Source organism: Camelina sativa, chromosome 16, assembly GCF_030686135.1.
Source record: "Camelina sativa cultivar CO46 ecotype springtype chromosome 16, ASM3068613v1".
Lineage (NCBI taxonomy): Eukaryota > Viridiplantae > Streptophyta > Magnoliopsida > Brassicales > Brassicaceae > Camelina > Camelina sativa.
The window spans coordinates 5346340-5373674 of NC_141895.1; the positions used below are offsets into that span (position 1 = coordinate 5346340).

Here is a 27335-nt window from a genome sequence, read left to right on the forward strand (position 1 = left end):
AATTACGTTTTCCGCCAAAACCGCAAAATTACGTTTTTCCGTCAAAAATGCAAAAATTACGTTTTTCCGTCAAAAACGCAAAAATTACGTTTTTCCGTCAAAACCAAAATAATGTTTTCCCGCCAAAACCGCAAAATCTCATTTTCTCGCCAAAACCGCAAAATTATGTTTTCTCATAAAAACCGCAAATTTACGTTTTTTCGCCAAAACCGCAAAATTATGTTTTCTCGCCAAAATAAAAAAATTACATTTTTCCGCCAAAATAAAAAAATTACGTTTTTCCGTCAAAACCGCAAAATTACGGTTTCCCGTCAAAACCGCAAAATCTATTTTTCCACCAAAACCGCAAAATTTATTTTCCCGTTAAAACCGCAAAATTTCATTTTCCCGTCAAAACCACAAAATCTTGTTTTCCCATCAAAACCCAAAATTACGTTTTTCGCCAAAAAAATGCAACAACGCAAAAATATGTTTTTCCGTCAAAACTACAAAATCACATTTCCTGCCAAAAACGCAAAATCACAGTTTTCCGCCAAAAACACAAAATTTTGGTTTTCGGCTAAAAATGCAAAATCTTGGTTTTCTGCCAAAAACAAAAAATCTCAATTTTCCGCTAAAAACGTAAAATCTCTGTTTTCCGTCGAGACAAAGGAACTTTATTTTTAAATATTTATTTAAATTTAATATGAAAATAAGCTAAAAACATGAATATATTATAACCACTAAATCTTCAACTTAAAATAAAGGAGCTTTTGGTCATTTTACATATATTGTATTCAGATGCACATAAATCAAATTACAAAACAAACATAATTTTATCCAGATACAATTTCTGGACGCATAAACCAATAATGCAAAGGAACATCATTTAGATGTTCAGATATTGCGTCCAGATACTGCGTCTTGATACTGTATCCAGATATTGCATCTAATGCACCAAACGGACAGAGCCTAGATGTAATAAAAGACCCTTCTTCACCTGCAAATTCATGAAAGCCGAATAAGACTTGGGGTTACAGAAATGTCATAATATCATTGTCAATATAGTCCATGCACATCAAAAGAGAAACCTACCTTCAACTGCAAGAAACCATCCCATAGATCATCAAACCGTAACAGAGAAACAAAGATTAATAGAAGGCGAGGTCGCGGAGATAAGCACAATCGCCTTTGAATCGACCTTCCCCCAAATCTCACCTCCTTCACGTCTTTCTAACGTGATCTCTATGCACCAAGTATCATTCGAGTCATTCATATATCCAATTAGGAGTATTTGTAATTTTAATTTAGCACTTCTATTGTTATTTAGTTTTGGCCTTAGAGTTAAAATTATTATATTTGATATCATAAAATTGGATAACTAATTTTAGAGTCAAAAACATCTAATCCAATATTATACTTTCTTATATTTATTTTCTTTTTTGAGTTATAGTATTATTTAAAGTTTTTTGGTTGATGTATAATGTAAATATTGACATATTATATAAAAACCATATAACGTTGGACTAATAATAAATAACAAGTTCAACTCTACTCAATTTTTTTTCATACAAATAGAACCATATAAACATGTTGTACCAATTTTATGTGTTTAAAATATTTTAAAAACTAAATCTCCATATTTGTTTATTACTAACGTGTTGTTTGATCCTCAACCTTAATCATTTGTATATGAAAACTTGGAGAGCATGATTGATATATTTTAAAAATAATTTTGAAGATTGAAATCATTCAAATATATATTTCACAACATCGTGTTTAATTATTTTATGCCACATTTAAAAACCAGACATTAAAATTTGGGATTCTATAGGTACCTCACAAATATCAAAAACGTATTATATATGTTACTAGAATTCATACCCGCGCACGCGCGCGGGATTTTAATTTTTTTTATCAATATAAATTGTTGAGCTCAAATATAATAATTCCAACTTTTGAGTATAAATCTATATAAACACTAAACTTACTTTACTAAGTGATATACAAAATATATATTGTTGAGGATTATATTTCTTTGTTATATCTAATTGAGTGAGATTTTAGTTAAAGTTTTTATCAATAAAAATTATTTAATATATATATATAATTATTTGAAGATTAAAAGATAAATCCATATAAACGCCATACCTATTTTACTAATCTATATATAACATATATTGTCTAGTGTCGCAATAATATTTTTCTGGCAAATCAACAATATATCACGTGATAACAAAAAATGACTTAAGAACCTCACTGGAAGAATAAACAATATTATCGACAATCTTATGACATTTTATCGTTAGAAGAGTTCATTCCATATTCATATCTCATGAAAACATCTTTTTAAAATTTCTAACATCGAATATCGATTGTTGACCTCATTATATAAACCATTTAAACATATCGATATCTCACATTAAATGCTAATATAAAAGTTTCATGAACATTTTTAGTGTTATGTTGTTACAATGGGGTTGTACAAGTGCATGATCTGCCATAATAGAATTTCCTACCAATTTAAGAATATCTAAATGGTGAAACGTTTAAACCCGATAATAAATATATGTTCACTAATCCAAGTTACATTTTTTTCTAAAACCTCATATGTTATTTGTAGATGTTAATTTTATGATGCAATCTCAGTTTAGTCTTCTCAAAAAAAACATAGTGCACTTTAAATATGTTGTTTTTGCCAATATTTTGGGTTAAAATTATTTGATAAAATTGATGAAGTATTGAGCTTGTTTTTTATATTTTTTTTATCATGTTATAAAATTGTACCTCTAGGTGATAATATACTTTATGAGATATACTACACAAATCACATGTCACTTTTTGTAACGCCTTACATATTTTTTTTTCTATATTTTCTGACCATTGATTTTTTTTTTAGATGGATTATTTTTTCAAAAAAGTTTTTCATAGTTTTCCCAAAAAAAAGTGTGACCCTTACAATATCCTCGTTTTAGATTAAAACTTTTAAGTTGAGTTAAGTAATTAATTTTTTATTTTTTATAAGTGAAATTTAACAATAAATCTTTGTAGTATATGTTTTTTAGAAACTAATCTTTCACTTCAAATTTATTTTTCTTTTTAGATTTTTCTAAATACAGTTACATAAATTGTTTTTTGTTTTACCATGCATTAAAATCTTACTTTCATTCTAAAACTCATTAACCCATTCTAAATTTTGGAATATGTTCATTTTTTGGTTATAATTTAAAAAATAACATTATTACTAAAACAAATTCATAGTATTATTTTTACTATTTTAAAATTTCCATTTCTTTTACTTAATGCATATTATATAGTTATTATTTTTATTATTTACTAAAAATACATTTATATAGATATTATTTTTATTATTTACTAAAAAATAAATTTACATTATTGTTTATACTATTTTTAATTTAATTAACTTTAGTTAGTTCGTTTATATTTATTTTCTACTATTATTAGTTATAAATAATATATAAGCAATTAATGAATATTTAAAATAGTATTTTTTTTGCAAAAATAAAAATAAAATACTGTATTGATTAGGTGGATGATGATGTGGAGGAAAGAGAGGAGAGAAAAGTTAACTTTATATATATATAAACTAATCTAAAATTAAATTTCATATGTAAATTAAATATATATATACATACGGATACTTAAGATATACAAACTTTTGTTTGCTACTATCTCAATATACAAACTTTTGTTTGCTAGTATCTCAATATACAATAGCAAAAATAAAGTAGTTAGAATTTGAAATAAAATTATTAGTTAATATAGAAAATTCCATATCGAATAAAATTGTAAATGGGTTATTTACAATTTAATAGAGATATAGAAAACAAAGCCCATCAGGCCCACCAGTAAAGAAGATCGCTAGGGTTTAAGATTCAGAGTCAGAACAAGGAGGCGATGAAGAACTGAATCTGTGTGTAGACGAAGACGAAGGAAGAGAGTAAAGAGTTGGCGAAAAAATGGACGCAAACATGATGGCTGGACTAGATGGTCTTCCTGAAGAAGACAAAGCACAAATGAACTCCATGATTGAGCAGCTTCAGCTACGCGACAGGTTCGTCGTCTCTTAGATCTAGGGTTCTGTTCACTTTTCCTTCGTTATATCATTTGGGATTGTCGCAAAAATTCCGACATTTTTTTGGCTTCTTGGAATAGTTAGGGAAATGAAATTACGATGTATTGAAATTTCTTGAACTAGAAACCGATCGAGCTAGATAGATCTTTGTTTATCAGGTTCCTAGGCTTCATTGACCAAGTTTTCACAACTGAACCATCCCCTGTATGGGGCTTACACTTCGAATTGTTGATTCAAGCCCTGACACGAAAGAATACTAACACTCCTAAGAATTGTCACATGTTATTCATGAAATGGGTTGGATTGACAAAATGAAACGAAGTGATATCTAGTGACATTATCTATTTAGTCTCGAACTGCTCTGTTCTAGTTGATTTTGTTCTTGTTGTCTGCTCTTATCAAGGCCAGGAATTATTCTTAATTTGCAATCTGCTTTGACTCTGTCGCTTGTTGTTGTCTGACATTTAAGCGTGATCTCCTTTAAACCAACCAGTGCAGCCAATTAATGTTGCAACTGGACGTTAAAGGAACAACAACTTATGCACTGTCTATTGGAAATGATAGTTCATTGTTCTGTGTTTAGACCTTAACTTATGCTTTGTGCTGTGGTGTTTTTTTTTTGCAATTACTTTCAGCTTGAGGATGTACAATTCATTGGTCGAGAGGTGCTTTGTGGACTGTGTTGATAGCTTTACACGCAAATCTCTACATAAACAAGAGGAGACTTGTGTTATGCGGTGCGCTGAGAAGTTCCTTAAGCACACTATGCGTGTTGGTATGCGTTTTGCTGAGCTCAATCAGAACGCACCAACCCAAGACTGAAAAAAACTCTGCTTCCTTCAGTTTTGTTTTTTTTGGTGCGGTTTATTGTCCCAAACCAGAATAAACCGGTTGTTAGTTGTTCAGGTTACTCTTCTTTGAACACCAAACTCCTGTACTGTGAAATTGTTTTGACTAAATCCAAATTCTGATATTGAAATTTATTTGTATTTCATTGGAGAGTCTACAGAGAAGCATATCATATCAGTAAATTAGTGACCATTTCCGAATTTTCATTATACTCATTTGGTTTCTTATACATAAGGTTGTTAAACATCTTGAATCTTAGATTACATAAATTGTATCATTCACAATCATAGTGTTGAATTGAAGCATCTCGATGACGTCTGTATCAGTTTTTCATGATACCTACATTGTAAACCGGTTTGAACAAACCAAAATTTTGCTCGGAAATCGAAGGTTTGAGGTTCTCGTTAAAAGGAGCGAATATGCAAGTCTCGAAAACCCGGTTTGGCATCAATGGAGTTCCCTTACCGGAATTCACATGCTTTAGAAGGTTCCGGTTGTATGTAGCCGCCTAATCTAAACCAACGGCGGTCTGATTCGGTTCACCAGCTGAGGGCCAACCGGTTTCAGCCACAATGATGTCCACGTCTCCGTACCCGATCCGTTTCATTGCTGAGTAAACCGCGTCAAGCTGAGCGTCGAACATGTTGGTGTAGTTCAACTTCGTAACTGGGTCAACGACGACTACGTCTTTTGAGTTAAAGAGTGCGTAGTTTAATGTTTCGGGTCCGAACCCGAAATATGGGTATGGGTGAACCATAAAGAGAGACTTCGTGCGGTTATGGAAGTCGAGGATTGGAGCGAAGATGGCTTTGTCGTAGCTTCGACGCAACTTTCTGGAGCTAGGTGGTTCGGAGGAGCCTGAGAGGACACCTAGCGAGTGAGGCGTAGAGACTAAGATCCCAGTGATGCAATGAAGTACTAATATTAAGGGTGTGTGGAGATTGTCATTCAGTTACGTCGTTCGAGTAAACCAGTTTGTTTTTGCTCCCATCTCTATAACCAAGATTTCAAATTGCTTATATACTTGAAGGCTTGAAGCACAGTTACGTTGGTCTTTAAATGTTAAGAAGAAAATCAAATTTCATAAGATTTCAGTAGATGAAAATGTTACTTACAAACAGTTAGGACTTTGTATTAATTTTCTCACTTTGAAATTGTAGTTACCAATAAAATAAGTCAAAACTGAGACCAATGTTTTTTTTTTTGGTGGAAAGCGGGGGCAGAGCCCCAAATTTTATTAAGAAAAACTAAACAGAACTACATACGTACTCGTCGCAGTCATGTACGACCAGCAACATCCTCGTTTAACAAATGAGCAACAACATGCGGTACTAAAACAAAACCATGAAAACCAAGTGATAATGTAAACGCATAGTTGGCTAAGCCGTCAGCGAGACGGTTAGCTTCCCTATACACGTGACGAAAACTGAGACCAATTTTTCTTCTGCTTATCTCTAAACCAATGTTTCATATTTTGTTGAAAGAACTTGATGATTCACACACCAAAAATGATAGCTAACGAAGATGCATTTCAACAAGTTTCCTAAGAAATTATGATTCAAGGCTAAGAGAATGGCCTAGTCATCTACACAGCTTAAGAAATATACACAAGGGTCTAATTATGTATGATAGTAAGAGTACATACTAATCACATTGTGCACAAAAGTTAAGAAGGACGACTTACTCTTTGATGTGTCAAGTAAGTAAACAGTTTCCGATAGTAAGACTACTTGAAGCTAAGAAAATGCCTGAACATAATTCTATATTTATAGCATCATCAGTAGTCCAAACTCATCACAATTAACATACTGTGATGGTATCATCCCACGATGGAATCATCAAACCATATCAGTTTGATTAAGCACAATCAAAAGTGACTTTGCAGGATGAAAGCACATGCAATCTTGATTTGACCTGACCCCAACTATCACCATCTTCTCATGTCTTTCCAGTGCGATCTCTATGCACCAAAATGTCCTTTTTACTAGTAACAATCGCAACAACCCCTGTTCTCTGTTAGAAACCCTAATTTGTTGTTTAAATGATAAGGTCACCAGTTGGGAAAATTCTCCTTAAAGACCCTTTTTTGTAGTCACTATCAAATCAGATCAAAACCACCGGTTAAAGTGAACCGGTTTGTCTTGCTTTTACATTGCTAATATACCTGAAGCACGGTGAGTCTTTTTAAAATGAGAACAGAGTATCATACAATACAACGATATTATTTTCTCTCTTTGTATGATCTATATAGATAACTTCAGGCTTCATCAGGACTGTACTATCCACAGTTTTATATTGTTGTTACCCATAACATCATAACCACCGGTTAATTAGATCACTGTGTTTTGCTTCATCTCTATACCAAGATATCATATTGCTCATATAGTAGAAGCAGATTAGGTTTCATTAGGGTCTGAGACTAATCTGCTTACTTACAAAAAAAGTTATATATCTAAACTAAAAGCAAACAGAAAGTAGTTGAGACAATGTTACTGAAAGAAGAAAAAGAAAAAGCAAAATAAAGATGCATTCCAACAGGTCTCGTAGTGGCCGACTCAAAACAAAAAGATTAAGAAAGACGAGTTACTCTCTAATGTGTCAGAACAAGTTTCTGAGTCACTATATATGTTTCATACTTGCTCTCATGTAAACAAGCTGCTCAGAAACAATATATGTAATATGAGATCCTTCTTTACCTGCAAGTTTATGAAAGCCTAAATAAGACTTGAGGCTCAAGAAAAGGTCATCAATACTCCAATACTCAACAACGATTAACATACCTTGCAGCTGTAAACGAATCATCAAAACGTAACAGTTCGAGAAATCAGAAAGAAAGGCGACTCGACTGAAGAATGCACAGGCGATATTAGTGACTCGACCAGCGAGGTTGATTCGACCTTCCCCCAAATAGCACCATCTTGACGTTTTTCCAACGCAACCTCTACACACAAAACGTTTTTTTCCGTGTCATGATCACAACTATCCTGGCATTGACACCATCCCAATATCACCAACTTCCCACCAAAACTTGCCATTCTAGAAAAAAAATAACCGAGACTAGGCATATCATCTAAACCCTTGACAGGTCTCCAAACCATATCCTTTGGATCATACACGACAATCGAAGATCCAACAGCCGCCACATCAGGAACAATGGCATACAACAAATCATCAACCACACAAGAGGAAGCGTGCCAAAAAAGCCTCTGTGGACTTCCAGTTGCCCAACTACTCCATCTAAGTAGTCTTGGATCGTAAGCCAAACAATAGTGATGATCCAAAATGTAGATCTTATTATCCAAAACCACATGTATAGGAAACACTCCGTAAGAACTAGCAACGGGAGAGAATGGACCAGGCACAGTTTCCCAAGTCTCAGTCTCTACGTCGAACACTTCAACCCAATCATTATATCGTCTCTCGCGACCTCCCACCACGTAAATCTTTCCGTCAATGACTCCGGAGGCTGCGTAGCAACGTTCCCTTTTCATATTCTGGATATGTTTCCACGTATGGAATCTACAGTCGATGACAATCACAGCCTTTACGCGTTGGCTTAAGCCGTTGCGTCCACCCATAACGTAAATCTTGTGTCCGATTGTGACGGCAGTGCATCCAGGATACATCGGAGGAAGTGAAATGATTCTGCTCAATCGTAAAGACATGTTGCTTCGATGGAGAATGTACCAGCTTGGGGGTTCAAAAGATGGGAACGTGATCAAGGTATAAAGAACCGGTTCAGTCAAGCCGAGGAGCGAGCGCGTTACAAGGAGTTGATCCGAAGAGATTACGTCACGGAAGGCTTTGGACAGTAAAGATAGCCTCGGGTAATGACATCTCCGGATGAGCGCGACGGTACTTTCTATAAGTATCAGTGGGATATCTCGTCGATGAATCGGAGCAAGATTCTGATCTACTTCTTGATTGTCTTCTTCTTTCGGTTCTTTGTCTTGATTCGCTTCTTCTTCTTCTTCTTCTTCTTCTTCTTGCGGGTTCTTTGTTGGATCTCCGCCATTAGAGCCGTCGTCGGAAGTTTCAGAGATCAAAGCCATCTCCTCCGTGTGATTGTGACCAAGTCTTTGAGTTAGTTTTGAGATGTTAACTGAAAGTGTAACCAAGTAGACTTTGTTAAAGAAGCTGTTATTAAGTTTGTTGTGGACCTGTGTGGTATTTGGAACGAAGACCCTAACGACGTCGTATAGACGATTGTAAAATGAGGCCTAATACGTTGTATAAGCGATATTCAAATTAGGGCCTTATAAGGCCAAAACACAAGTACAGTATCTGAAGAACTTTGTTTATTTTATCCTAATAAAAAATAGGAAGTGGGAAGTGGGAAGAAATAAGATGAGAAGTCGATTAATAGTGGTGTGTGATGATTTGAATTTGATTTGTTTCTCCACTGAGCCATCTTGTGATTAGAGAATTTATATATTGTAGTTGTAGCTTGGATTTGCTTTCTGCGGTTTGTATTTTTGAGACGTAATTTTTGGTTTATACTAACTTCTTTGAATGATGATCTGAATTTGGTTTTTGTGAGCAGAATCAGATATATATTGTAGGCCGTACTTGTTTTTGTACAAGTCGTAAGCTTACCTTCGTGTGTTTCTGTGGACATGTCTATTGCATTCCTCTCTCAAGCTAAGCTCGGTGTAAGTCTGTCTGCTCGTCTTCTTTTTTTTTTCTCAGTCTTTCATTTGGACCGCTTGTTGTGTGATTTTGTTGAATCTTTTATCAGGAGGAGTTGGAGATAACGTCGAGATTGTTAGGCGAGAGAGGACGTTATAAAGGAACACTTGTTGTAGTGAGAAACAAGAGGACCGGAGAGATTATAGCAGAAGGTCGTCATTCTCTCTTTGGCAGACAAGCTAGTAAGCTCTGAGGTCGAATCTTTCTTTTGACATTCTTTGTTTGGCACCTTCAGTGATAGGGTTATGGTCAGCTAAATTTGATTAGGGATCTGTTAGGATGTCGTATTCTTCTTTCTGGTTGTGTAAACTTAATCATTTGTAGAGATAGCTTATACATATAATACCGAACCACCATTCACGTTCGGAAAACTTGATAGTTCTGGTGATGAAAATTGCAATATGTCTCACTCATCAATCCATTCACATTCAGTAAACTTGATAGCTCAGGACACTAAATCACTTCGTGTTTGCTTCATCTCTAAACCATAATTTCATAATATTGCTCGTATAGTCATATATATGATAGCAGATTAGGTTTCATTAAATCTGATTGTGATTATTTATAACTGAAGAATGATATATGTCACAAAACAGAAAAAAGCAGAAACTAGTTAAGCCAAAGTTGCATTCCAACAAGTCTCGTAAGAACTTCAGTAGAAAGAGAAAGAGTGGCCAACTCTACACAAGGCCTATTCTGTTAAGAGTGATCACATTCTTGCACGAAGGTTAAAAAGGAAGACGAATTACTCTTTAAGGTGTCAGATAAAACAGCTTCTGCACCACTTTTTGCTTCATAATTTGCTCTCAAATCAACAGTAGATGTATTAAAAAGACCCTTCTTCACCTGCAAATCCATGAGAGCCGAATAAGACTTGGGGTCTTACAGAAATGTCATAATATCATTGTCAATATAGTTCATGCACATCAAAAGAGAAACCTACCTTCAACTGCAAGAAACCATCCCATAGATCATCAAACCGTAACAGAGCAAGAAAGATCAATAGAAGGCGAGGTCCCGGAGATAAGCACAATATCCTTTGAATCGACCGTCCCCCAAATCCCACCTCCTTCACGTCGTTCTAACGTGATCTCTATGCACCAAGTATCATTATAGGTGGTGTTTGAAGTGCCCAAAACCATCAGCTTCCCACCCACATTCGCCATTTGACACACAGAGTATCTGAGAGCAGGCAAACCATCTAAACCCTTCACAGGATTCCAAACCATTTCAACTGGATCAAATACCACTATTGGATGTTTAAGAACACACAGTACATCAAAGCTATACAGGAGATCCTCAATCACACAAGACGGGTTGCGCCAAAAACCCATCAACTGAGATGATCCAAGTTCCCAAGACTGCCATGTACCTTGTCTTGGTTCGTAGACCAAAGCACGGAGAGCATCCAAAATGTAAATCCTATTCTGCATCACCACAGATGTCACAAACCCTCCTCCTGGCATATTAGAGTTGTAGTGGGATGGATCAGGCACAGTACTCCAAACCCCGTTATCAACATCGAACACTTCGATCCAATCATCATGACGCTTCTCGCAACCTCCGATGACATAAATCTTTCTGTCAATGACTCCGGCGGCTGCACGGTAGCGAGCCCTGTGCATACTTGGGAGATGGTCCCACGTGTGGAATCTACAGTCGAGGACAAACACAGTCGATACAGGTTGATTCAACCCGGTCAAACCACCGATCACATACATATTGTATCCGAATGTGACCACAGAAGATCCAGGATACATAGGAGGAAGTGAAGGGACCTCTCTCAAGCTTTCTGAGATGTTTAAGTTGAGGATGTGCCAGCTCGAGAATCTTTCGTAACTATAAGGGAATCCGATCAAGGCATAAAGAACCGGTTCGGTCAAGCCGAGGACCGAGCGCCTTCTGTAGAGTCCCGGCGAAGAGATGACGCGAAGGAAGGCTCTGGAGATGAGAGATAGCTTCGGGTAATGACATCTCGGTACGAGTGCGAGGGTTCTTGCGATGAGTAACTCTGGGATCTGTCGAGGAGGAGGAATCGGAGCAAGATTCTCTACATCTTCTTCGCTCGGGTTCTTGTGGAGTTCTTCGCTTGAATCGCCACCGTCTTCGGACATTTCAAACATCAAATCATCGGAAGTTGGATCTCCGCCATTAGAGCCATCGTTGGAAGTTTCAGAGTTCGAAGCCATTGCCACCGTGTGATGTCTTCAGCAGCAACGAATTAACTGAAAGTGAGTAGAGACTTTGAAAGAAGCGGTTACATTTGTTGTAGACCTGTGGTATTATAAAGGGAAAGGAACGAAGACCTCAACGACGTCGTACAGACGATTGTAAAATGAGGCCTAATACGTCGAATAAGCGATTTTCAAACAAAAGTACAGTATCTAAAGAACTTTGACTTATTTTTTGAGTATTTGCAACTAAAAGTCATGGGAGGAAAGTTTACTTGGTCTGGTCAGCGCTATTCGCACTCGATAATGTCAAGAATTGACAGAGTTGTGGCAACGCCAGATTGGCAAGATATATTTCCCAAGGCCTACGTCTAGCTTTTATTTGGATTGGTTCTGATCACATACCACTTTTAATCCATACAAGTGAAAAAAGGCGAACTGGTTGTCCCTTATTCAGATATGACAATATATGGCGCTTCAATAAGGAGATCAAGGAAGAACTTGCTAAGACATGGAACTCTCAATGTCATCACTTATCACCCAAAAATTTCCATGAAGCTCTCAAGAGATGTAGATCATGTCTCTCAAGGTGGAAATCACACAATCCTCTTAACTCAGCAAGGTGGAAATCACAATCACACAATCACACAATCCTCTCAAGTTAACAGAGTGGTTTCTATTGAAACGAACCAGTAGGAACAGCAACATCAGAAGATTGCTGCAGACATAGTCAGCTGGTGGAACAGAGAGGAGCTTGTTGTGGCGGGCCATGCTGGTAAGGTGGTTGCATGTATCCTCCATATTGTGGTGGCGGGTATTGCTGGTGAGGATAATGGCCATGTTGCTGCATCGGTAAGAAGACGAAGAAGCTTCTCTTGGGATGAAATGACTGCACCCATTCTCTGAGGGTCCATTGATGGGTAAAAGGGTCTGTCTTGATGAGGAGGTTGTGGTGGTGGAGTTGATTTTGCTGGTGAGATATAACTGCTCGAGGGAGTAAACCACTATGAGCTACACTGCCCTGTTGGTTGGAACCATCTTGATCAGTTTTGGGAAGCTGAGGTCTACCCCATGTGAGTTTTAGCCTCTGGCCGTTGACAACTAGCCTGTTACTAAGTTCTGATGAATAAGATGAGAGAACAGATCCAAAATCAGGATTATAACTAGCCAATAGGAAATACCAAATCAATAGGTAAGTCAACGTTATCATACTCAAATATAATAGAAAAAATTGAAAGCCAGTAGTTTGCTAACCCATAGTAACAGTATTTGGGATAGAATCATGAGTACTGAGCGCCGTGTCTCAAGATCCAAGAGACAGACTTGACACACATTATTCAGCTTGCAGCATGTCTGACAAACTTCAGTCTTCTTGTAACCAAAGGTTTAGACTTTCCCCCTAAATTTCCTAAACCCTAAAATCAGAAATCACTAAAATTGCGGCTCCAACACTCAGAGAAACATTTAAAAAAATCATAAAACGAGTACGACCTTAACAATGGATAAAGAAGAAAAAGGAGACTGGAAGTTGAAGAGTTTTACCATTCGAACGTAAGGATTGTCACCCAGACAGTGACTCGCATATGATTGGGAAATCATAACGTTCCCACCCATCAGCCTCATTCATGATCTCCTTCAGACTCGCCGATGATGACTGGGAAACAAGAGGGAATCAAACCAACAACAATTGATACGTAAACCGAATTAAATCGGTACAGGATTGTCACCGAGACAAGACTCGCATATGATTGATTGGGAAATCAGAACGTTCCCTCCCACCCATCAGCCTCATTCATGATCTCTCAGTATTCCTGAATTTGATTTCGTCAGTCTCTCTCGAACACGAGACGAAGAAGATGACTAACTGGGAAACAGAGGGGATCAAACCAACAACAAGTGATACGCAAACCGAATTAAACCACAATTAAATTTCAAACAAATCTAAACCGGAAATAACCGACCAATTTTTTTTCTTTTTTTAAAGTAAGGCTTTAAAGTGTATGTATAGAAATATCGATTGCCGTGACTTTCCTTCTTCTTCTATCTGTAGTCTTAATCACTTCTCTCCTCTCAGTCCTCATCAAATCACCTCTCTCTGGCTCTCTCTTTTCTCTCTATCAATCCAATTTTTACTTAACGTTTCATTGTCTCTGTAGGCCGATGACTTTTATCTCAACCTGCTTGACTGGGGCAGTGATAACGTTCTAGCCATAGCATTGCATCATACTGTTTATCTTTGGGATGCTTCTAAGGGTTCTACTACTGAGCTTGTCACTGTTGATGAAGATATGGGACCTGTCACTAGTATCAACTGGGCAGCAGATGGTCGTTGTCTTGCTGTTGGGTTTAACAGCTCTCAAGTCCAGTTATGGAATTGTGCTGATTATCGTAGAGTGAGAACATTGGAGTGTGGTCACGAGTCTAGAGTAGGATCGTTGGCATGGAACGATCACATCTTGACAACGGGAGGAGCGGATGGGAAGATCATCAACAACGACGTACGCGTTAGTTCACACGTTGTCAATACGTACAGGGGTCACACTTTAGAAGTTTGTGGGTTGAAGTGGTCAGGATCTGGACAGCACTTAGCCAGTGGTGGCAACGACAATGTGGTTAATATATGGGACCGTTCTAGTAGCTCTCAGCGGCTACACAGGCTTGTAGAGCACACATCTGCAGTTAAAGCTCTTGCTTGGTGCCCTTTCCAAACGAGTTTGCTTGCAACTGGTGGCGGTGGGAGAGATGGGAGAATAAAGTTCTGGAATACTAGGACAGGAGCTTGCTTGAACACGGTGGAAACTGGCTCTCAAGTTTCTTCTTTGTTATGGAGCAACAAGGAAAGAGAGTTGCTTAGCTCACATGGGTTTACTCAGAACCAGCTTACACTTTGGAAGTACCCATCTATGGTGAAAATGGCTGAGCTCAATGGGCACACATCACGAGTTCTATATACGGCCATGAGTCCGAATGGTTGTACTGTAGCTTCTGCAGGAGCAGATGAGAGACTGATGTTTTGGAATGTATTTGGAGTACCAGAGGATGCCAAAAAAGCTGCTCCAAAAAAAGTAGTAGTACCTGAGGCATTTTCTCATGTGAACCGTATTCGCTGAAGTTGTTGTGAAGCAATTGTCTAATTGTATTTTTGCTACACAAAAGAAATGTTTATGCACATTGTAGTAACATGTTAAGTTGTTGTTTCTACCTGTAACGCTTGTATATATCTCATTTCTTGATTTCTTGATTTGATTTTGCATTCATTGAAACGATGGTTTGTGTGAAGCTATGAAGCCGAATTTACTCAGAAGCGACATTAGAAGCTTCTCTCCTTGCAGAAAAATGGAAGCTTGTTCTCGCTGGACTTGCATTTCAGGTTCTATACCTCCCCCCTTCCCTTCCTTAATCCACCTAAATTTTATGGCTTATAATGTTGTTTTGGGTCTCTCTCTGACCTCGGAAAAATGTCATCATCCACGGCTCTGTGTTCAGATTATAGTCTTGCAACGTTGTTTTAGCTTTTTTTGGTGATATGATTAAATGTGGGAGCTTTAAGACTAGTAGTTATGCTGGTTTTTCTTTCAGTAATTTGCTTAAATGTGGGAGCTATAAGACTAGTTCAGTATATAAAATCCTATTTACATCATATTGTTTGGTCCCTCTCATATCAGTTCATTCATGGACTGGCTGCTCATGGAGTTCACTACTGACACCGACCTTTTTTATTCTTCCAGTTAGTATGCTTGCTTTGACTTTTTTCTTATCAATGTTTTGTTGTGTACCATAGCTCTGATTTGTTTTGGTAAATGATATGTGTTCTTCCCGGGCGCTTGGACAAGACAAAGCCTTTGTAAGTGAAACTGTATTTGTCACTATTCTTTTTTTTTTCCTTCAACTCGCTGTAATGGATTAATGGTTCTAATACCTTGATTGCAGTGGACTTTTCATCCTTTTGTTTCCCAGAGTAAAAAGATTTGTACAGTTTTGATATGGTGCAGAGTTTTTGTTGATTTAGCAGTGAGTTGCATTCCCACTACACTGATTCTTCTATTTATACATACACATAAGATACAATCTGTTTTTAGTTTAGTTTTGTCAGAGATGTTTTAAGCTTTCATATGTTTTCAGGATTCTCAAAGTCTGAGGATCATTACATTCTTTGCAACACAGCTTCCTGGGCCGAATTATCATTGTCGAGAGGTAAGATTCTCAAGGCGTTGATTTTTTAGTTGTGACTTCTTTTTTGGCTGTGTACTGATTTATTTCTCCACTGGTATATCAAATTTCTCTATTAGGGCTCCAAGCTCGCCAAGATTCCGCATCCAAAGAATGTTCTTGAAGTACTCTTGATTAAATGTTAGTTTGGATTACATCTTTATGCAAATTTTTAGTTGGTACAGAATTAAGTCATAAAGTGGCATTTGATTAAGGTTTGTGTTCAAAATGCAGTTCCTGATGGAGTGATATATGGTTGTGGAGATCTAATATTTTCATCACAGACGATATTCACTTTAGTCTTTGTACGCACATATCAAAGATACGGCACATGAAGGTACTGTTTCATATAAATCATTCTACAAAAGTTTCATCCTTTGTAACAAGATTTTTTACATCTCATGTATGTAAAATTCCCAGGTGGATCAAGCATTTGGCTTGGCTTATGGCAGTTGTACAAAGCCTATTGATTATAGCATCAAGGAAACATTACACAGTTGACATTGTTGTTGCATGGTCAGAATTAAAAAGATGAAATCAAATATCAGTTTTTTTCTTAAATTATCTTAACAATTTCTTCTGCAGGTATACTGTGAACCTTGTGATGTTCTACGTTGACAGCAGACTTCCAGGTATTCTTCAAGAACTCAATCATTCTCCCAAATGATTAAGTGTACCAGATTGTTTCTCTGCAATAGTCACATTCAAAAACTTGAGACTGCTTTGACAATTTGTGTGCCAAACTGTAACTGGAGATCAGATCATTTCATAGTATAGTCTCTGCTATGTGACAGTAATAGACTCGACACATGTGATTTGGTCAGTTTGTTCATTTTTGAAGAAACTGTGAACATATATCTTATTGCAGAAATGGCTGAGCGTTCTAGTGGACCTTCTCAGACGCCTTTACTTCCACTAAGTACAAAGGATAGTAAGAATAGGAGCAAAGAGGATCATCAGAGACTTCTAAACGAGAACAACGTAGCAGATGATCATTGATTTCTCTCCAATCTCAAAATCTCAGAGCAGAATCTTTAGTTAGAAACTATGCTGGTTGTGTGCATGTTAGTCTCATTAACTGAACAGAAATTTCTCAGTTTCAAGCTATAAAGGATACAAAGTTCTTCTAAGTGCAAATACAGATTATACAACTCATTAAATAGATGTGTTTGTGGATTTTGATTTTGTTATTTCATTTCATCCCTTTAGAAACATCTTAACCTAAACACCGTGAAACATCTTGCATTCCTTATCATACTCTCCGCCTTTGTCTCCAATGCATACCAAAAAAAACAACAAACAGTGAAGTGAATCAAATCAAACATGAAGCACATATCATTACCAAAAACATACAGTCATCAGTGTCATAACAACATCATTCTCTACAATCAAAATTTGGGATCTTAACATAATTTACAGATATCGTCAATTCGAAGTAACCAAAAAGTTTAGACTTTTCCTCGAAACATCCTAAACCCTAAAATCAGAAATCACTAAAATTGCAGCTCCAACACTGAGAGAAACAATTTAAAAAAATCATCAAACGAGTACGACGAACAATTGATTTCGTCAGTCTCTCGAACACGAAGATGACTGGAACAGAGAAAATCAAACCAACAAGTGATACGTAAACCGAATTAAACCACAATTAAATTTAAAGCAAATCTAGACCAATGTAAAACCGTCCTTAACTGACGAAAGAAAGACTTTTATGAGTGGTGGTGTATAGAAGTAACGATAAGGGATCACACAGGTGATAGATAATCCGTCGTCAGCTTCATCATAGGCGGGAACAAAATACCCTAGATTTGCTAAATGGCGCCACAAAACCACGGCTTATAATATCAATTCCCGCTACAAAATTGCAATCGTCGTTCTCTCAGAAGTTTTCATTTTCAAGAACCCTAAAAAAACCGAACGATTCATCAGAGTCTCTCTCTCTAAAGAAAGAAGATGTTGGAGCTTCGTTTAGTTCAAGGTTCTCTACTGAAGAAGGTTCTAGAAGCGGTGAAGGATCTGGTGAACGATGCGAACTTCGACTGTTCAAGCACAGGGTTCTCTCTCCAGGCCATGGACTCTAGCCACGTCGCGCTCGTGTCTCTCCTGCTTAGATCTGAAGGTTTCGAGCACTACAGATGCGATAGGAACATCTCAATGGGGATGAATCTTGGTAACATGTCCAAGATGCTCAAATGTGCTGGGAATGATGATATCATCACCATCAAGGCTGATGATGGTAGCGACACTGTCACTTTCATGTTTGAGAGTCCCAGTAAGTTCCTCGTTTTTTTTTTACCTCAAAATCGATTTATGTTTGATTTTGTTGTTGCTTGTAACCTGATTCTGTAGTTTTTAGGTCTCATTTGGGTAAAATCTAAAAGTAGATTGCAGAGAATTAGGGATTTGGATTAGGTTCAAGTTTGTTAGGGATTTGTTTTTGTGTTGATGCTAGTAACGACCTGATTCTTGAATGTGCTAGAAACTAGCACTGACAAGAATGAGTTCATTCCAATATTGTTGTTCAGAACATGTATAGTTTCAAGCTTCAAAACTATAGTTTTGAGAGTGAATGGGGTTTATTGATATAGAGAATGATAGCAGAAGATGTTGTTTAATGTTGACTATGTTAAAAGCTTGCATAATCTCATGGTTTCGGATTTATATATGATGCAGCACAAGACAAGATTGCTGACTTTGAGATGAAGCTGATGGATATAGACAGTGAGCATTTAGGAATTCCTGACGCTGAGTACCACTCTATTGTGAGAATGCCATCTGGTGAATTTTCCAGGATATGCAAAGATCTCAGTAGCATTGGCGACACAGGTAAGTGTTACAGTGAGGATCCTGAAATGGTCTTTTGAGTTTTATCGAATCATGATTTTGGTTTTGGTGTTATGATTTTGCAGTTGTGATCTCTGTGACAAAAGAAGGAGTGAAGTTTTCAACAACAGGTGATATCGGGACAGCTAACATTGTGCTCAGGCAGAATACTACTGTCGACAAAGTATGAACAATCACATGTCATTCAGAAAGCTTTTTTGAATAATCTGTCCAATACGACGTTGAGTTGAACTTATGTTTGTATGTGTTTTTTTTTTTGCAGCCTGAAGATGCTATTGTGATTGAGATGAACGAGCCTGTTTCGCTTTCATTTGCATTGAGGTACATGAATTCCTTCACAAAGGCTACTCCATTGTCGGAAACTGTGACCATCAGTTTGTCTTCTGAGTTACCGGTTGTGGTGGAGTACAAGGTGGCTGAGATGGGTTATATTCGATACTATCTGGCGCCTAAGATTGAAGAAGAAGAAGACACTAAACCCTGATAATGATGAATGTTTCTTAGTTTTTGTTTGAGTCCTTTGTTGATGAAATGTCTGTCTTGATTCAGCTGTTTCCGTTTGAGTCCTTTGTTGAAATGTCTGTCTTGATTCAGCTGTTTCCTGGATTTACAATGTTAAGGCAACGCCATATTAGTTAATCTGATGACAAAGTTTGTGCTTTTGCAATCTCTACAAGGTTGTTTATAACCCTTTACATGTGTATGTTCTTCAATATAACCAAAATACAAAAATGTTGGAAGGAATTTGTCTGCGTGAAAAGTAAGACTCAGAATTGAAGTGAGACGGGAAGTGTAACAGTTATACTACATGTGCATTTGTTTAGAGAGATTGCCTCCAGGTGCGATAGGAACATCTTCATGATGATGAATCTTGGTAGCATATCCAAGTTGCTGAGATGTGCTGGAAGTAATGACATCATTACTATCAAAGCTGCTGACGGTAGCAACACTGTCAACTTCATGATCGAGAGCCCCAGTAAGTTCTCGATTTAAGTTCGTCAGAATTCTATATTTGTTGTCATGATTATGATGCTACTGATCACTTGGTTCGGTAAATTGTAGGTTTCATTTGCCATAAACTACAGTTAGACTGTAGATAAATTATTCAGTCTTCCAATATCTTGAAATCTATAGTGTAAAGTGAAAAGGGTTTCTTGAATTGATAATGCAGCACAAGCCAAGATTGCAGTCTTTGAGATGAAGCTCAAGCTGATGGATATCGTCAGTAGGTGCACACGCATACCAGTTCCTGAGTACCACACAAATGTTAGAATGCCCTCTGGTGAATTTTCCAGGATATGTGAAGACCTCAGTAGCATCGGTGACACAGGTAGATAAGTGGACTGTTCTATATAACTGTAATGTTGTTTCTAAATTTTTCTTTAAACATAAGTGATAAGTCTGACTTTGATTGCAGTTGTAATCTCTGTGATGACAAAAGAAAGGGTGAGATTTTCAACAGAAGGTGATATCGGGACAGCGAGCATTGTACTGAAGCAGAATACGCATGTGGACAAAGTATGAATAGTAATAATAACGAAAAAGTCATCTAAAGCTTTTTTTATAATCTGTCCAATACAATGTTTAAGTGACCTACTGTTTTTTTTGTGTGTGTTTGCAGCCTGAAGATGCTATTGTGATAGAGATGAACGAGCCTGTTACTCTTTCATTCGCATTGAGGTACATGAATCTCTTCACAAAGGCAACTCCATTGTCAGAAACTGTGACAATCAGATTGTCCTCGAGGCTACCAGTCATGGTGGAGTACAAGGTGGCTGAGATTGGTTACATTCGGTACTATTTGGCACGTAAGATTGAAGGAAAATAAGACACAAAGCCCTAAACACACGTTTGCTTCAGAAACCTTACGAACGAACTAGTGTTCATGGATGTTTCTTTACTTGCTGGAATCCTCTATTAAACTGTGATAAACAGTTTGGGTCTTTTTGCAATTTGGAACAAACAGGTTTAACACTCTTTACTTCTGTGTTTCTTCTTTGGCCAAAAAACAAAAAACAAAAAATTTGAACTTTTCAAGACACAGAATTTTGTCTGTCGGAGAAATAAGACTCGAGAACAATGGAGTGAGATGAGAAGTGTAACAATTATATCACAAGTGCATTTGTTTAGAGAGTTAGCTTCCAATCTTCTCCAGCATACACTGCTTGATCCCCGAGCTCTTCCTCGATCCGAAGCAACTACATGAAGATTCCAACAGTGGTTTTCAGGTTTTACACAAAAAGTACTTCCTGCAGTATACACTAAACCAGAAATACTATCTACCAACTAAATGTACATGCCTGCTCCAAACTCAATCTATTATTCATTACCCACTGAGGGACACTATTTGTACCTATAAGCTAAGGCTGCATTATCCAAAAGTTGAAGAAACTGAAATTTCGCCTAGGTCGCTAAAGATTCACATACTACAACATAACTCAGAAAAGCTAAAATTAAGCTGATGATGAGCTGATGAAAGAGAAAGTCCAATGCAGTTTACTCCATGCAATTTATCATGTTCTAGAGTAATCAATCGCATAAGGGGTGCTAAGGTGTTATTAGTTTGTCAAAAGATCCAGACCTGGTTATACTTCATTGTTCGTTCTCCTCTGCAAGGAGCACCAGCTTTTATCACACCTGTTGCGAGACCCACGGAGAAGTCAGCGATGAAAGAGTCCTCTGTTTCTCCACATCTATGAGATGTCACCACACCCCAGTGGGCATCCCTTGCCATTTTCACTACTTCAATAGCTTCTGTTACTGTACCAATCTGATTCACCTGTATCACCGTATGCACATTATGTCTTTGTCATTCTTAGGCAATAAGCATATCTATCATACAAGACTAGCACAGATAATTCATGTACATAGCACAGACAACATACCTTGAGAAGAAGGGCATTACAAGACGACTCCTGTATTGCCCGCTCAACACGTTTTGAATTTGACATCAACAAATCATCACCTACCACCTGCTAGAGTTTAAAAGTGAGAATTTAGACAAGGAAAATAATCGTACAATCGTTAAGGGTCTCTCACGTTAGAAAATTGTTTCTGTGAAAAGAATCAGAAGACGTCTGATCTGAAACAACACAAAATCTATGTTAGGGGAACCGAGTTGGACCTGACATATTCCAAGACTGGAGAAATACTTGGTGTGTTCCCAGTCCTCCTTGTCAAAAGGGTCTTCTATAGACACAATTGGATACTCTAACCCAACAAGGAGACCAAACAGAGAATAAGGTCGTTAGAATACTAAAATAGATACAGACTATCTTAGAGACAAGCACAAACATACCATTACAAAGTTCTTTGTACATCTCTATCATATCTTCCGCTGACTTGAAATTCTGTCCAGATTTATTTGGAAAGTTGACATCTAGATCATACTTGGTACCTGCTCAGGAAAGAACAATTCTCAAGGTAAGAAAAAATCCACGAAAAGTAAAAAAAGTGAAAAATTGCAAAAAGCATGATATCGATAGGTTACACATGTGATGATTTAAAATCTTTTTTGTGTCACCAGCCAATTGTGAACGAAAGTGCCTAGAACCTAACAGAGACTACCAATGACTAAAAAATAGCAGCACAAAACCAGTTTGCTAAGAAGATGGGTATTACCTAAACAAAAATTAGTGGCAGCAACATCAATTGCTATCTTTATCTTATCACTGTACCCTGTTCGATTGATAGCTTCTTTTACAAGCTCCAAACCCTCCTTGAGGCTGCATAAAGATGCAAGTAAGTATACAAGGCACTAAGCCAAGAAACAATAACATGAGATTCTCAATTTTGACACATGACGCCACAAATATCTTTAGAATCTATCGTATAGATGCAATCAAATCAGACATCACTGAGGAAAAAAATACGTACCTCGAGATATCTGGAGCAAGGCCACCATCTTCACCAACATTACATCCCAAACCACCATTCTTTTCTGTAATGACAGCCTGCCATAGTCAGCAATAGATCATTGTCACCTTTAAATACAAATTGACAGATGTAAACAGAAAAGTAACTTCCAGAAAGCCATATATTTTTGCAAATTGACCTTCAAATGATGATACGTCTCAGATCCCCATTGCAAGGCCTCCTCAAATCTACTAGCCCCAATCGGGAGAATCATAATTTCCTAACAATATATGAACAGACAACAATCATCACATACATAAATATAATTAAACGAAAACCAAAAGCATACTTGAAGATCTTGAAGGAGCAAGACTAAAAGATGATTTTTTTTTTTTTTTTGAATAGAGACAACAATGATCACATTTGTAAATGAAATTACTTGAAAACCAAAAACCTTTATGAAGATATTTGAGGAGCAAGAGTTAAAGATGAAAAAAATATGAGAAGGCAAGCTTAATAACGAAGTTAATGTAGAATACCTGAATGGCAAAAGTATTGGATGCATGCTTCCCGCCACTCAAAATAGTGAAGGCAGGTACAGGTAACACCATGTTTGCTCTGCCACTAAGATCAGAAAGGTGCTTGCATAGAGGGACCTGATATGCAACAAGTTCAATCAGGATCTCCTAACTAGACAAGGCATGAAATACATAAGATGCAAGAAAGTATTGAGAAGATTTTCGTACTTCTTTCTCAGCAGCTCCAGCCTTGCATGCAGCAATTGAAACAGCTAGTATAGCATTAGCCCCTAGTTCATTCTGCAAGATATATATATCAAATAAATCGCAAGGAAAAAACAAGATGAATGTTCCAATCCTAATAATTTCCAAACACAAAGACAGCATAGTTCCCACCTACCTTCTTTTCAGTTTTGTCCAAATCAATCATGGCCTGGTCGATTTGACCTTGAAGTTTCGGGTCCATACCAATCAATGCCTCTGAAATTTTGTCATTAATGTTCTTAACAGCTTTAGCCACACTGTTTCCAAGATACATTCCTTTATCCCCATCACGTAGTTCTATAGCTTCATATCTGGAATCAGTAAAACCAGATTCTTCTTAGCAGGCTTATCAGTATAGAATGTCAATCCAATAAGGATTATGCATCAACCAAATTCAAATACACCATATCACCAATACAGGAAGAAGCAAACAAAATGAGAGTAAGAAGAAGGATATAATCGAATTCTCACGTTCCAGAAGAATCACCACTGGGAACAGAAGCACGAAAGACGCCTTTGTTAGTGTGGAGATCAACTTCAACTGTTGGTACTCCTCTGCTATCAAGGATCTGCCTTGCTTTCACCTTCGTTATCACAGATGATACAGCTTTCTTCATATGATTAGCCTGCAATTTTTTTCCAACTCCCCATAAGTAATTTTTTTTTTTTTTTGGAGAATTCAAAATTGCACATCGGCGATGCAAAGTCAAAATCAATACTTAGGAAAATTCGAAGGAAAACGTACGATGAAGAGAACGGGATCTGAGGTTTTAGCCCTAACGGCGGCATTTACGGCGTCTTCGATTTTCCGAGAGAGCATGTGTTTGTCTAAGTAATCTTGCACAGACATCTTCTTCTTCTTCTCACTCCTTCCTATACGAAATCTTCTTCTTCTTCAATTTCGAATCTTCTGGAAACTTTTCGATGAACAATTTCGAATCGTCAATCAAGCAAGTTTGAATCTGACATTCATTTTCCGATTTGCTGTGTGTTTTTTGGTTTAGGTTCCGGTTCAGGATCCAAGAAGCGTATTCAAAATCAAGACGGCGACGTTTCGTTTTAATCAAGCATGCGTGTCATCTGAGGGTTTTGCTAGACCACATCACCCCGTTTTTATTCAATATCAATACGACAGTAGTACAGTAAGTTATATGGAGTTTGTTTGGAAGAATAAAGCCCATCAAGATAACGGGCCCATAAGAACTCTCTCTCACGTGCGTTTGCCAGGTTGGATGGAACGGCTTTTTTAACCTATCCCAAAGCACGTGCGGGGGCGACGTTTTAGTAACTGCTCCCTTAATAGAATCCAGCTGTCATTCACTCACAGAAACAGATTTTTTTTACGAAATTCAAAATCACGAGCCATTAATTTTTTGAATTTAGCCACCCGTTGCCACCTTGATTTACGTGGCGTTCTCTATACCGTCGATCTCATTTTGAATCACCAAATATTAGCCGTTAAAACCTCCTTTTCTTTATAATTTGGACCCTTCGCTTCCTCTATCTCTCTCCTCAAAAAGATCTTCTCTGCTTCTTCTTCCCTTTTTCAAAATTCTCTCTCTCTCTCGCTTTTGTAGATCCAGTTTTTAGGGTTTTTTTTTTTTCTCTCGGTGAGCGAAGATGCGTGAGATTCTTCATATCCAGGGAGGTCAGTGCGGAAACCAAATCGGTTCCAAGTTCTGGGAAGTGGTTTGCGCCGAGCATGGGATTGATCAGACGGGACGGTACCAGGGAGATTCCGATTTGCAGCTCGAGAGGGTTAACGTCTACTACAACGAGGCGAGTTGTGGAAGGTACGTTCCTCGCGCTGTTCTCATGGATTTGGAGCCTGGAACCATGGACAGTGTTAGATCTGGACCCTACGGTCAGATATTTCGACCGGATAACTTCGTCTTTGGTCAGTCCGGTGCCGGGAATAACTGGGCGAAAGGTCACTACACTGAAGGCGCTGAGCTTATTGACTCCGTCCTTGATGTTGTTCGCAAGGAGGCTGAGAACTGTGACTGCCTTCAAGGTAATTTCTAATTTCCTCTGCCTTATTTAGGGTTTTGGATCTGTAAAATTAGGTTCACCATCATTAGTGTTTTGATTGGGTTTAGGCTTTGCGGTTTCTGATTTTGAACTGGTAATTGCGGATTAGGTTGCTTATGGTGGTTTCTGATTTTGAACTGGTAATTTGGGGATTAGGTTGCTTATGGTTTTTTAATTTTGGTTCGGATTACAGGGTTTCAGGTGTGCCATTCGTTAGGAGGAGGAACTGGCTCTGGAATGGGGACTTTGTTGATATCGAAGATCAGGGAGGAGTACCCTGACCGTATGATGCTGACGTTCTCTGTGTTCCCATCTCCTAAGGTGTCTGACACTGTTGTGGAGCCATACAACGCAACACTCTCTGTGCACCAGCTTGTTGAAAACGCTGATGAGTGTATGGTTCTTGACAATGAAGCCTTGTATGACATTTGCTTCCGTACACTCAAGCTTAGCACTCCAAGTTGTAAGTATCTCACGGCCTTCTTATCTTCATATATCAATCAATATTGTTGATCTGTCTCTGTGGTCCTACTGTGTTTATTGTTTGATGCATAGTTTTATTCATAAGTATGATGTTTAGAGCTATAAATTAGACATGTTGCCTGCTGTTGTGATAGTCTTCTCAATGTTTCAAATCATATCCTTGTCAATCAATATCACTACTGTTAATCTGTCGTTGTGGTTTTAAGGGTTTATTGTTTGATGCTTAGTTATTCATAAGGGTTTTCAGATGTGAGATTAGTATTCCTTGATGTTTCCAAATGCTTTAAAATCAGATAAAGTTCTTTCGTGCATTCACTATACCTACCTTGAAACTTCACTCACATAATTTTTGTTTGGCTTCTAAACTGTGCAGTTGGTGATCTGAACCACTTGATCTCTGCAACCATGTCTGGTGTAACATGCTGTCTAAGGTTCCCCGGTCAACTGAACTCTGATCTTCGAAAGCTAGCTGTGAACCTGATCCCATTCCCTCGTCTTCACTTCTTCATGGTGGGTTTCGCTCCTCTCACCTCTCGTGGATCTCAGCAGTACCGTAACCTCACTGTCCCAGAACTGACTCAGCAAATGTGGGATGCCAAGAACATGATGTGTGCTGCTGACCCAAGACACGGTCGTTACCTCACTGCTTCAGCTATGTTCCGTGGCAAGATGAGTACCAAGGAGGTCGATGAACAGATGCTCAACGTTCAGAACAAGAACTCCTCCTACTTTGTGGAATGGATCCCAAACAACGTCAAATCAACCGTCTGTGACATTCCCCCTACTGGTTTGAAGATGGCTTCAACGTTCATCGGTAACTCGACATCGATTCAAGAGATGTTCAGGCGTGTCAGCGAACAATTCACAGCTATGTTCAGGAGAAAGGCTTTCTTGCATTGGTACACTGGTGAAGGTATGGATGAGATGGAGTTCACTGAAGCTGAAAGCAACATGAACGATCTTGTCTCTGAGTATCAGCAGTATCAAGATGCCACGGCTGATGAAGAAGGAGAATATGAAGACGAAGAAGCTGAGTACGAGCAAGAAGCCTATTGAAGAATCATAACATAAACAAAACAAAAAAAAACACCTCAACTACCTGTTGCTGTTTACTTTTTAAACTTTTTATTCTACTAAGTTTTTATAGTTTCTGTAACTATCGCTTGCGTTATTAGTTTTATGTACTCTGCCTAGGCTAAGAGGATTTATCAATATTCAAACAATCTATTTTGCTATAACAAAAGAAAGAACCATCCTTATTTCTTTGTTCCATGATATATGTTCGTTGTTAATGATTGTGAATTGCGTTCTTATGAGATACTCTGCCTAGGCTAAGAGTATTTTGGT

General features: G+C 37.7%; 5 protein-coding genes and 4 pseudogenes across 9 annotated transcripts; 6 read left to right on the plus strand and 3 right to left on the minus strand.

Annotated features, from left to right (window-relative positions):
* Nucleotides 1-1078: 1078 nt before the first annotated feature.
* On the minus strand, nt 1079-8976 carry LOC104753414 (putative F-box/kelch-repeat protein At2g29800). Its single transcript, XM_010475672.2, has 2 exons — nt 7839-8976; nt 1079-1197 (listed from the first exon to the last, which is right to left on the minus strand). The coding sequence occupies exons 1-2, from the start codon at nt 8974-8976 to the stop codon at nt 1106-1108; spliced, it is 1230 nt and encodes a 409-aa protein (XP_010473974.2). The 3' UTR covers nt 1079-1105.
* LOC104749920 (mitochondrial import inner membrane translocase subunit TIM9) lies at nt 3669-5069 on the plus strand. Its single transcript, XM_010471633.3, has 2 exons — nt 3669-4054; nt 4711-5069. The coding sequence occupies exons 1-2, from the start codon at nt 3960-3962 to the stop codon at nt 4895-4897; spliced, it is 282 nt and encodes a 93-aa protein (XP_010469935.1). The 5' UTR covers nt 3669-3959; the 3' UTR covers nt 4898-5069.
* A 1174-nt stretch (nt 8977-10150) lies between the features above and the next one.
* LOC104749921 (putative F-box/kelch-repeat protein At2g29780 pseudogene) lies at nt 10151-13706 on the minus strand (annotated as a pseudogene). 4 transcript variants are annotated; one of them, XR_015585070.1, is made up of 5 exons: nt 13327-13706; nt 13039-13199; nt 12060-12903; nt 10557-11887; nt 10151-10459 (listed from the first exon to the last, which is right to left on the minus strand). The product of XR_015585070.1 is annotated as a putative F-box/kelch-repeat protein At2g29780 pseudogene, transcript variant X2 (transcript). The 4 variants fall into 4 exon arrangements; XR_015585071.1 differs by having other exon boundaries at nt 13039-13215; nt 13327-13672; XR_015585072.1 differs by having other exon boundaries at nt 13039-13192; nt 13327-13650.
* Nucleotides 12244-14969, plus strand: LOC104753420 (cell division cycle 20.2, cofactor of APC complex pseudogene; annotated as a pseudogene).
* On the plus strand, nt 14966-16992 carry LOC104749923 (phosphatidylinositol:ceramide inositolphosphotransferase 3-like; annotated as a pseudogene).
* A 705-nt stretch (nt 16993-17697) lies between these two features.
* On the plus strand, nt 17698-19497 carry LOC104749924 (DNA sliding clamp PCNA2-like). The gene is made up of 4 exons (XM_010471637.3): nt 17698-18265; nt 18667-18819; nt 18903-19000; nt 19100-19497. Exons 1-4 carry the CDS (start codon nt 17947-17949, stop codon nt 19319-19321), a joined length of 792 nt encoding a protein of 263 aa, XP_010469939.1. The 5' UTR covers nt 17698-17946; the 3' UTR covers nt 19322-19497.
* A 198-nt stretch (nt 19498-19695) lies between these two features.
* LOC104753418 (DNA sliding clamp PCNA2-like) lies at nt 19696-20680 on the plus strand (annotated as a pseudogene).
* A 49-nt stretch (nt 20681-20729) lies between these two features.
* LOC104749925 (cytosolic enolase 3) lies at nt 20730-24462 on the minus strand. Its single transcript, XM_010471638.3, has 13 exons — nt 24220-24462; nt 23946-24100; nt 23611-23785; nt 23439-23510; nt 23232-23348; nt 22892-22972; nt 22714-22790; nt 22459-22562; nt 22136-22234; nt 21962-22047; nt 21723-21809; nt 21419-21616; nt 20730-21035 (listed from the first exon to the last, which is right to left on the minus strand). Exons 1-13 carry the CDS (start codon nt 24322-24324, stop codon nt 20964-20966), a joined length of 1428 nt encoding a protein of 475 aa, XP_010469940.2. The 5' UTR covers nt 24325-24462; the 3' UTR covers nt 20730-20963.
* A 113-nt stretch (nt 24463-24575) lies between these two features.
* LOC104749926 (tubulin beta-7 chain) lies at nt 24576-27235 on the plus strand. Its single transcript, XM_010471639.2, has 3 exons — nt 24576-25488; nt 25699-25968; nt 26362-27235. Exons 1-3 carry the CDS (start codon nt 25095-25097, stop codon nt 27042-27044), a joined length of 1347 nt encoding a protein of 448 aa, XP_010469941.1. The 5' UTR covers nt 24576-25094; the 3' UTR covers nt 27045-27235.
* Nucleotides 27236-27335: the final 100 nt, after the last annotated feature.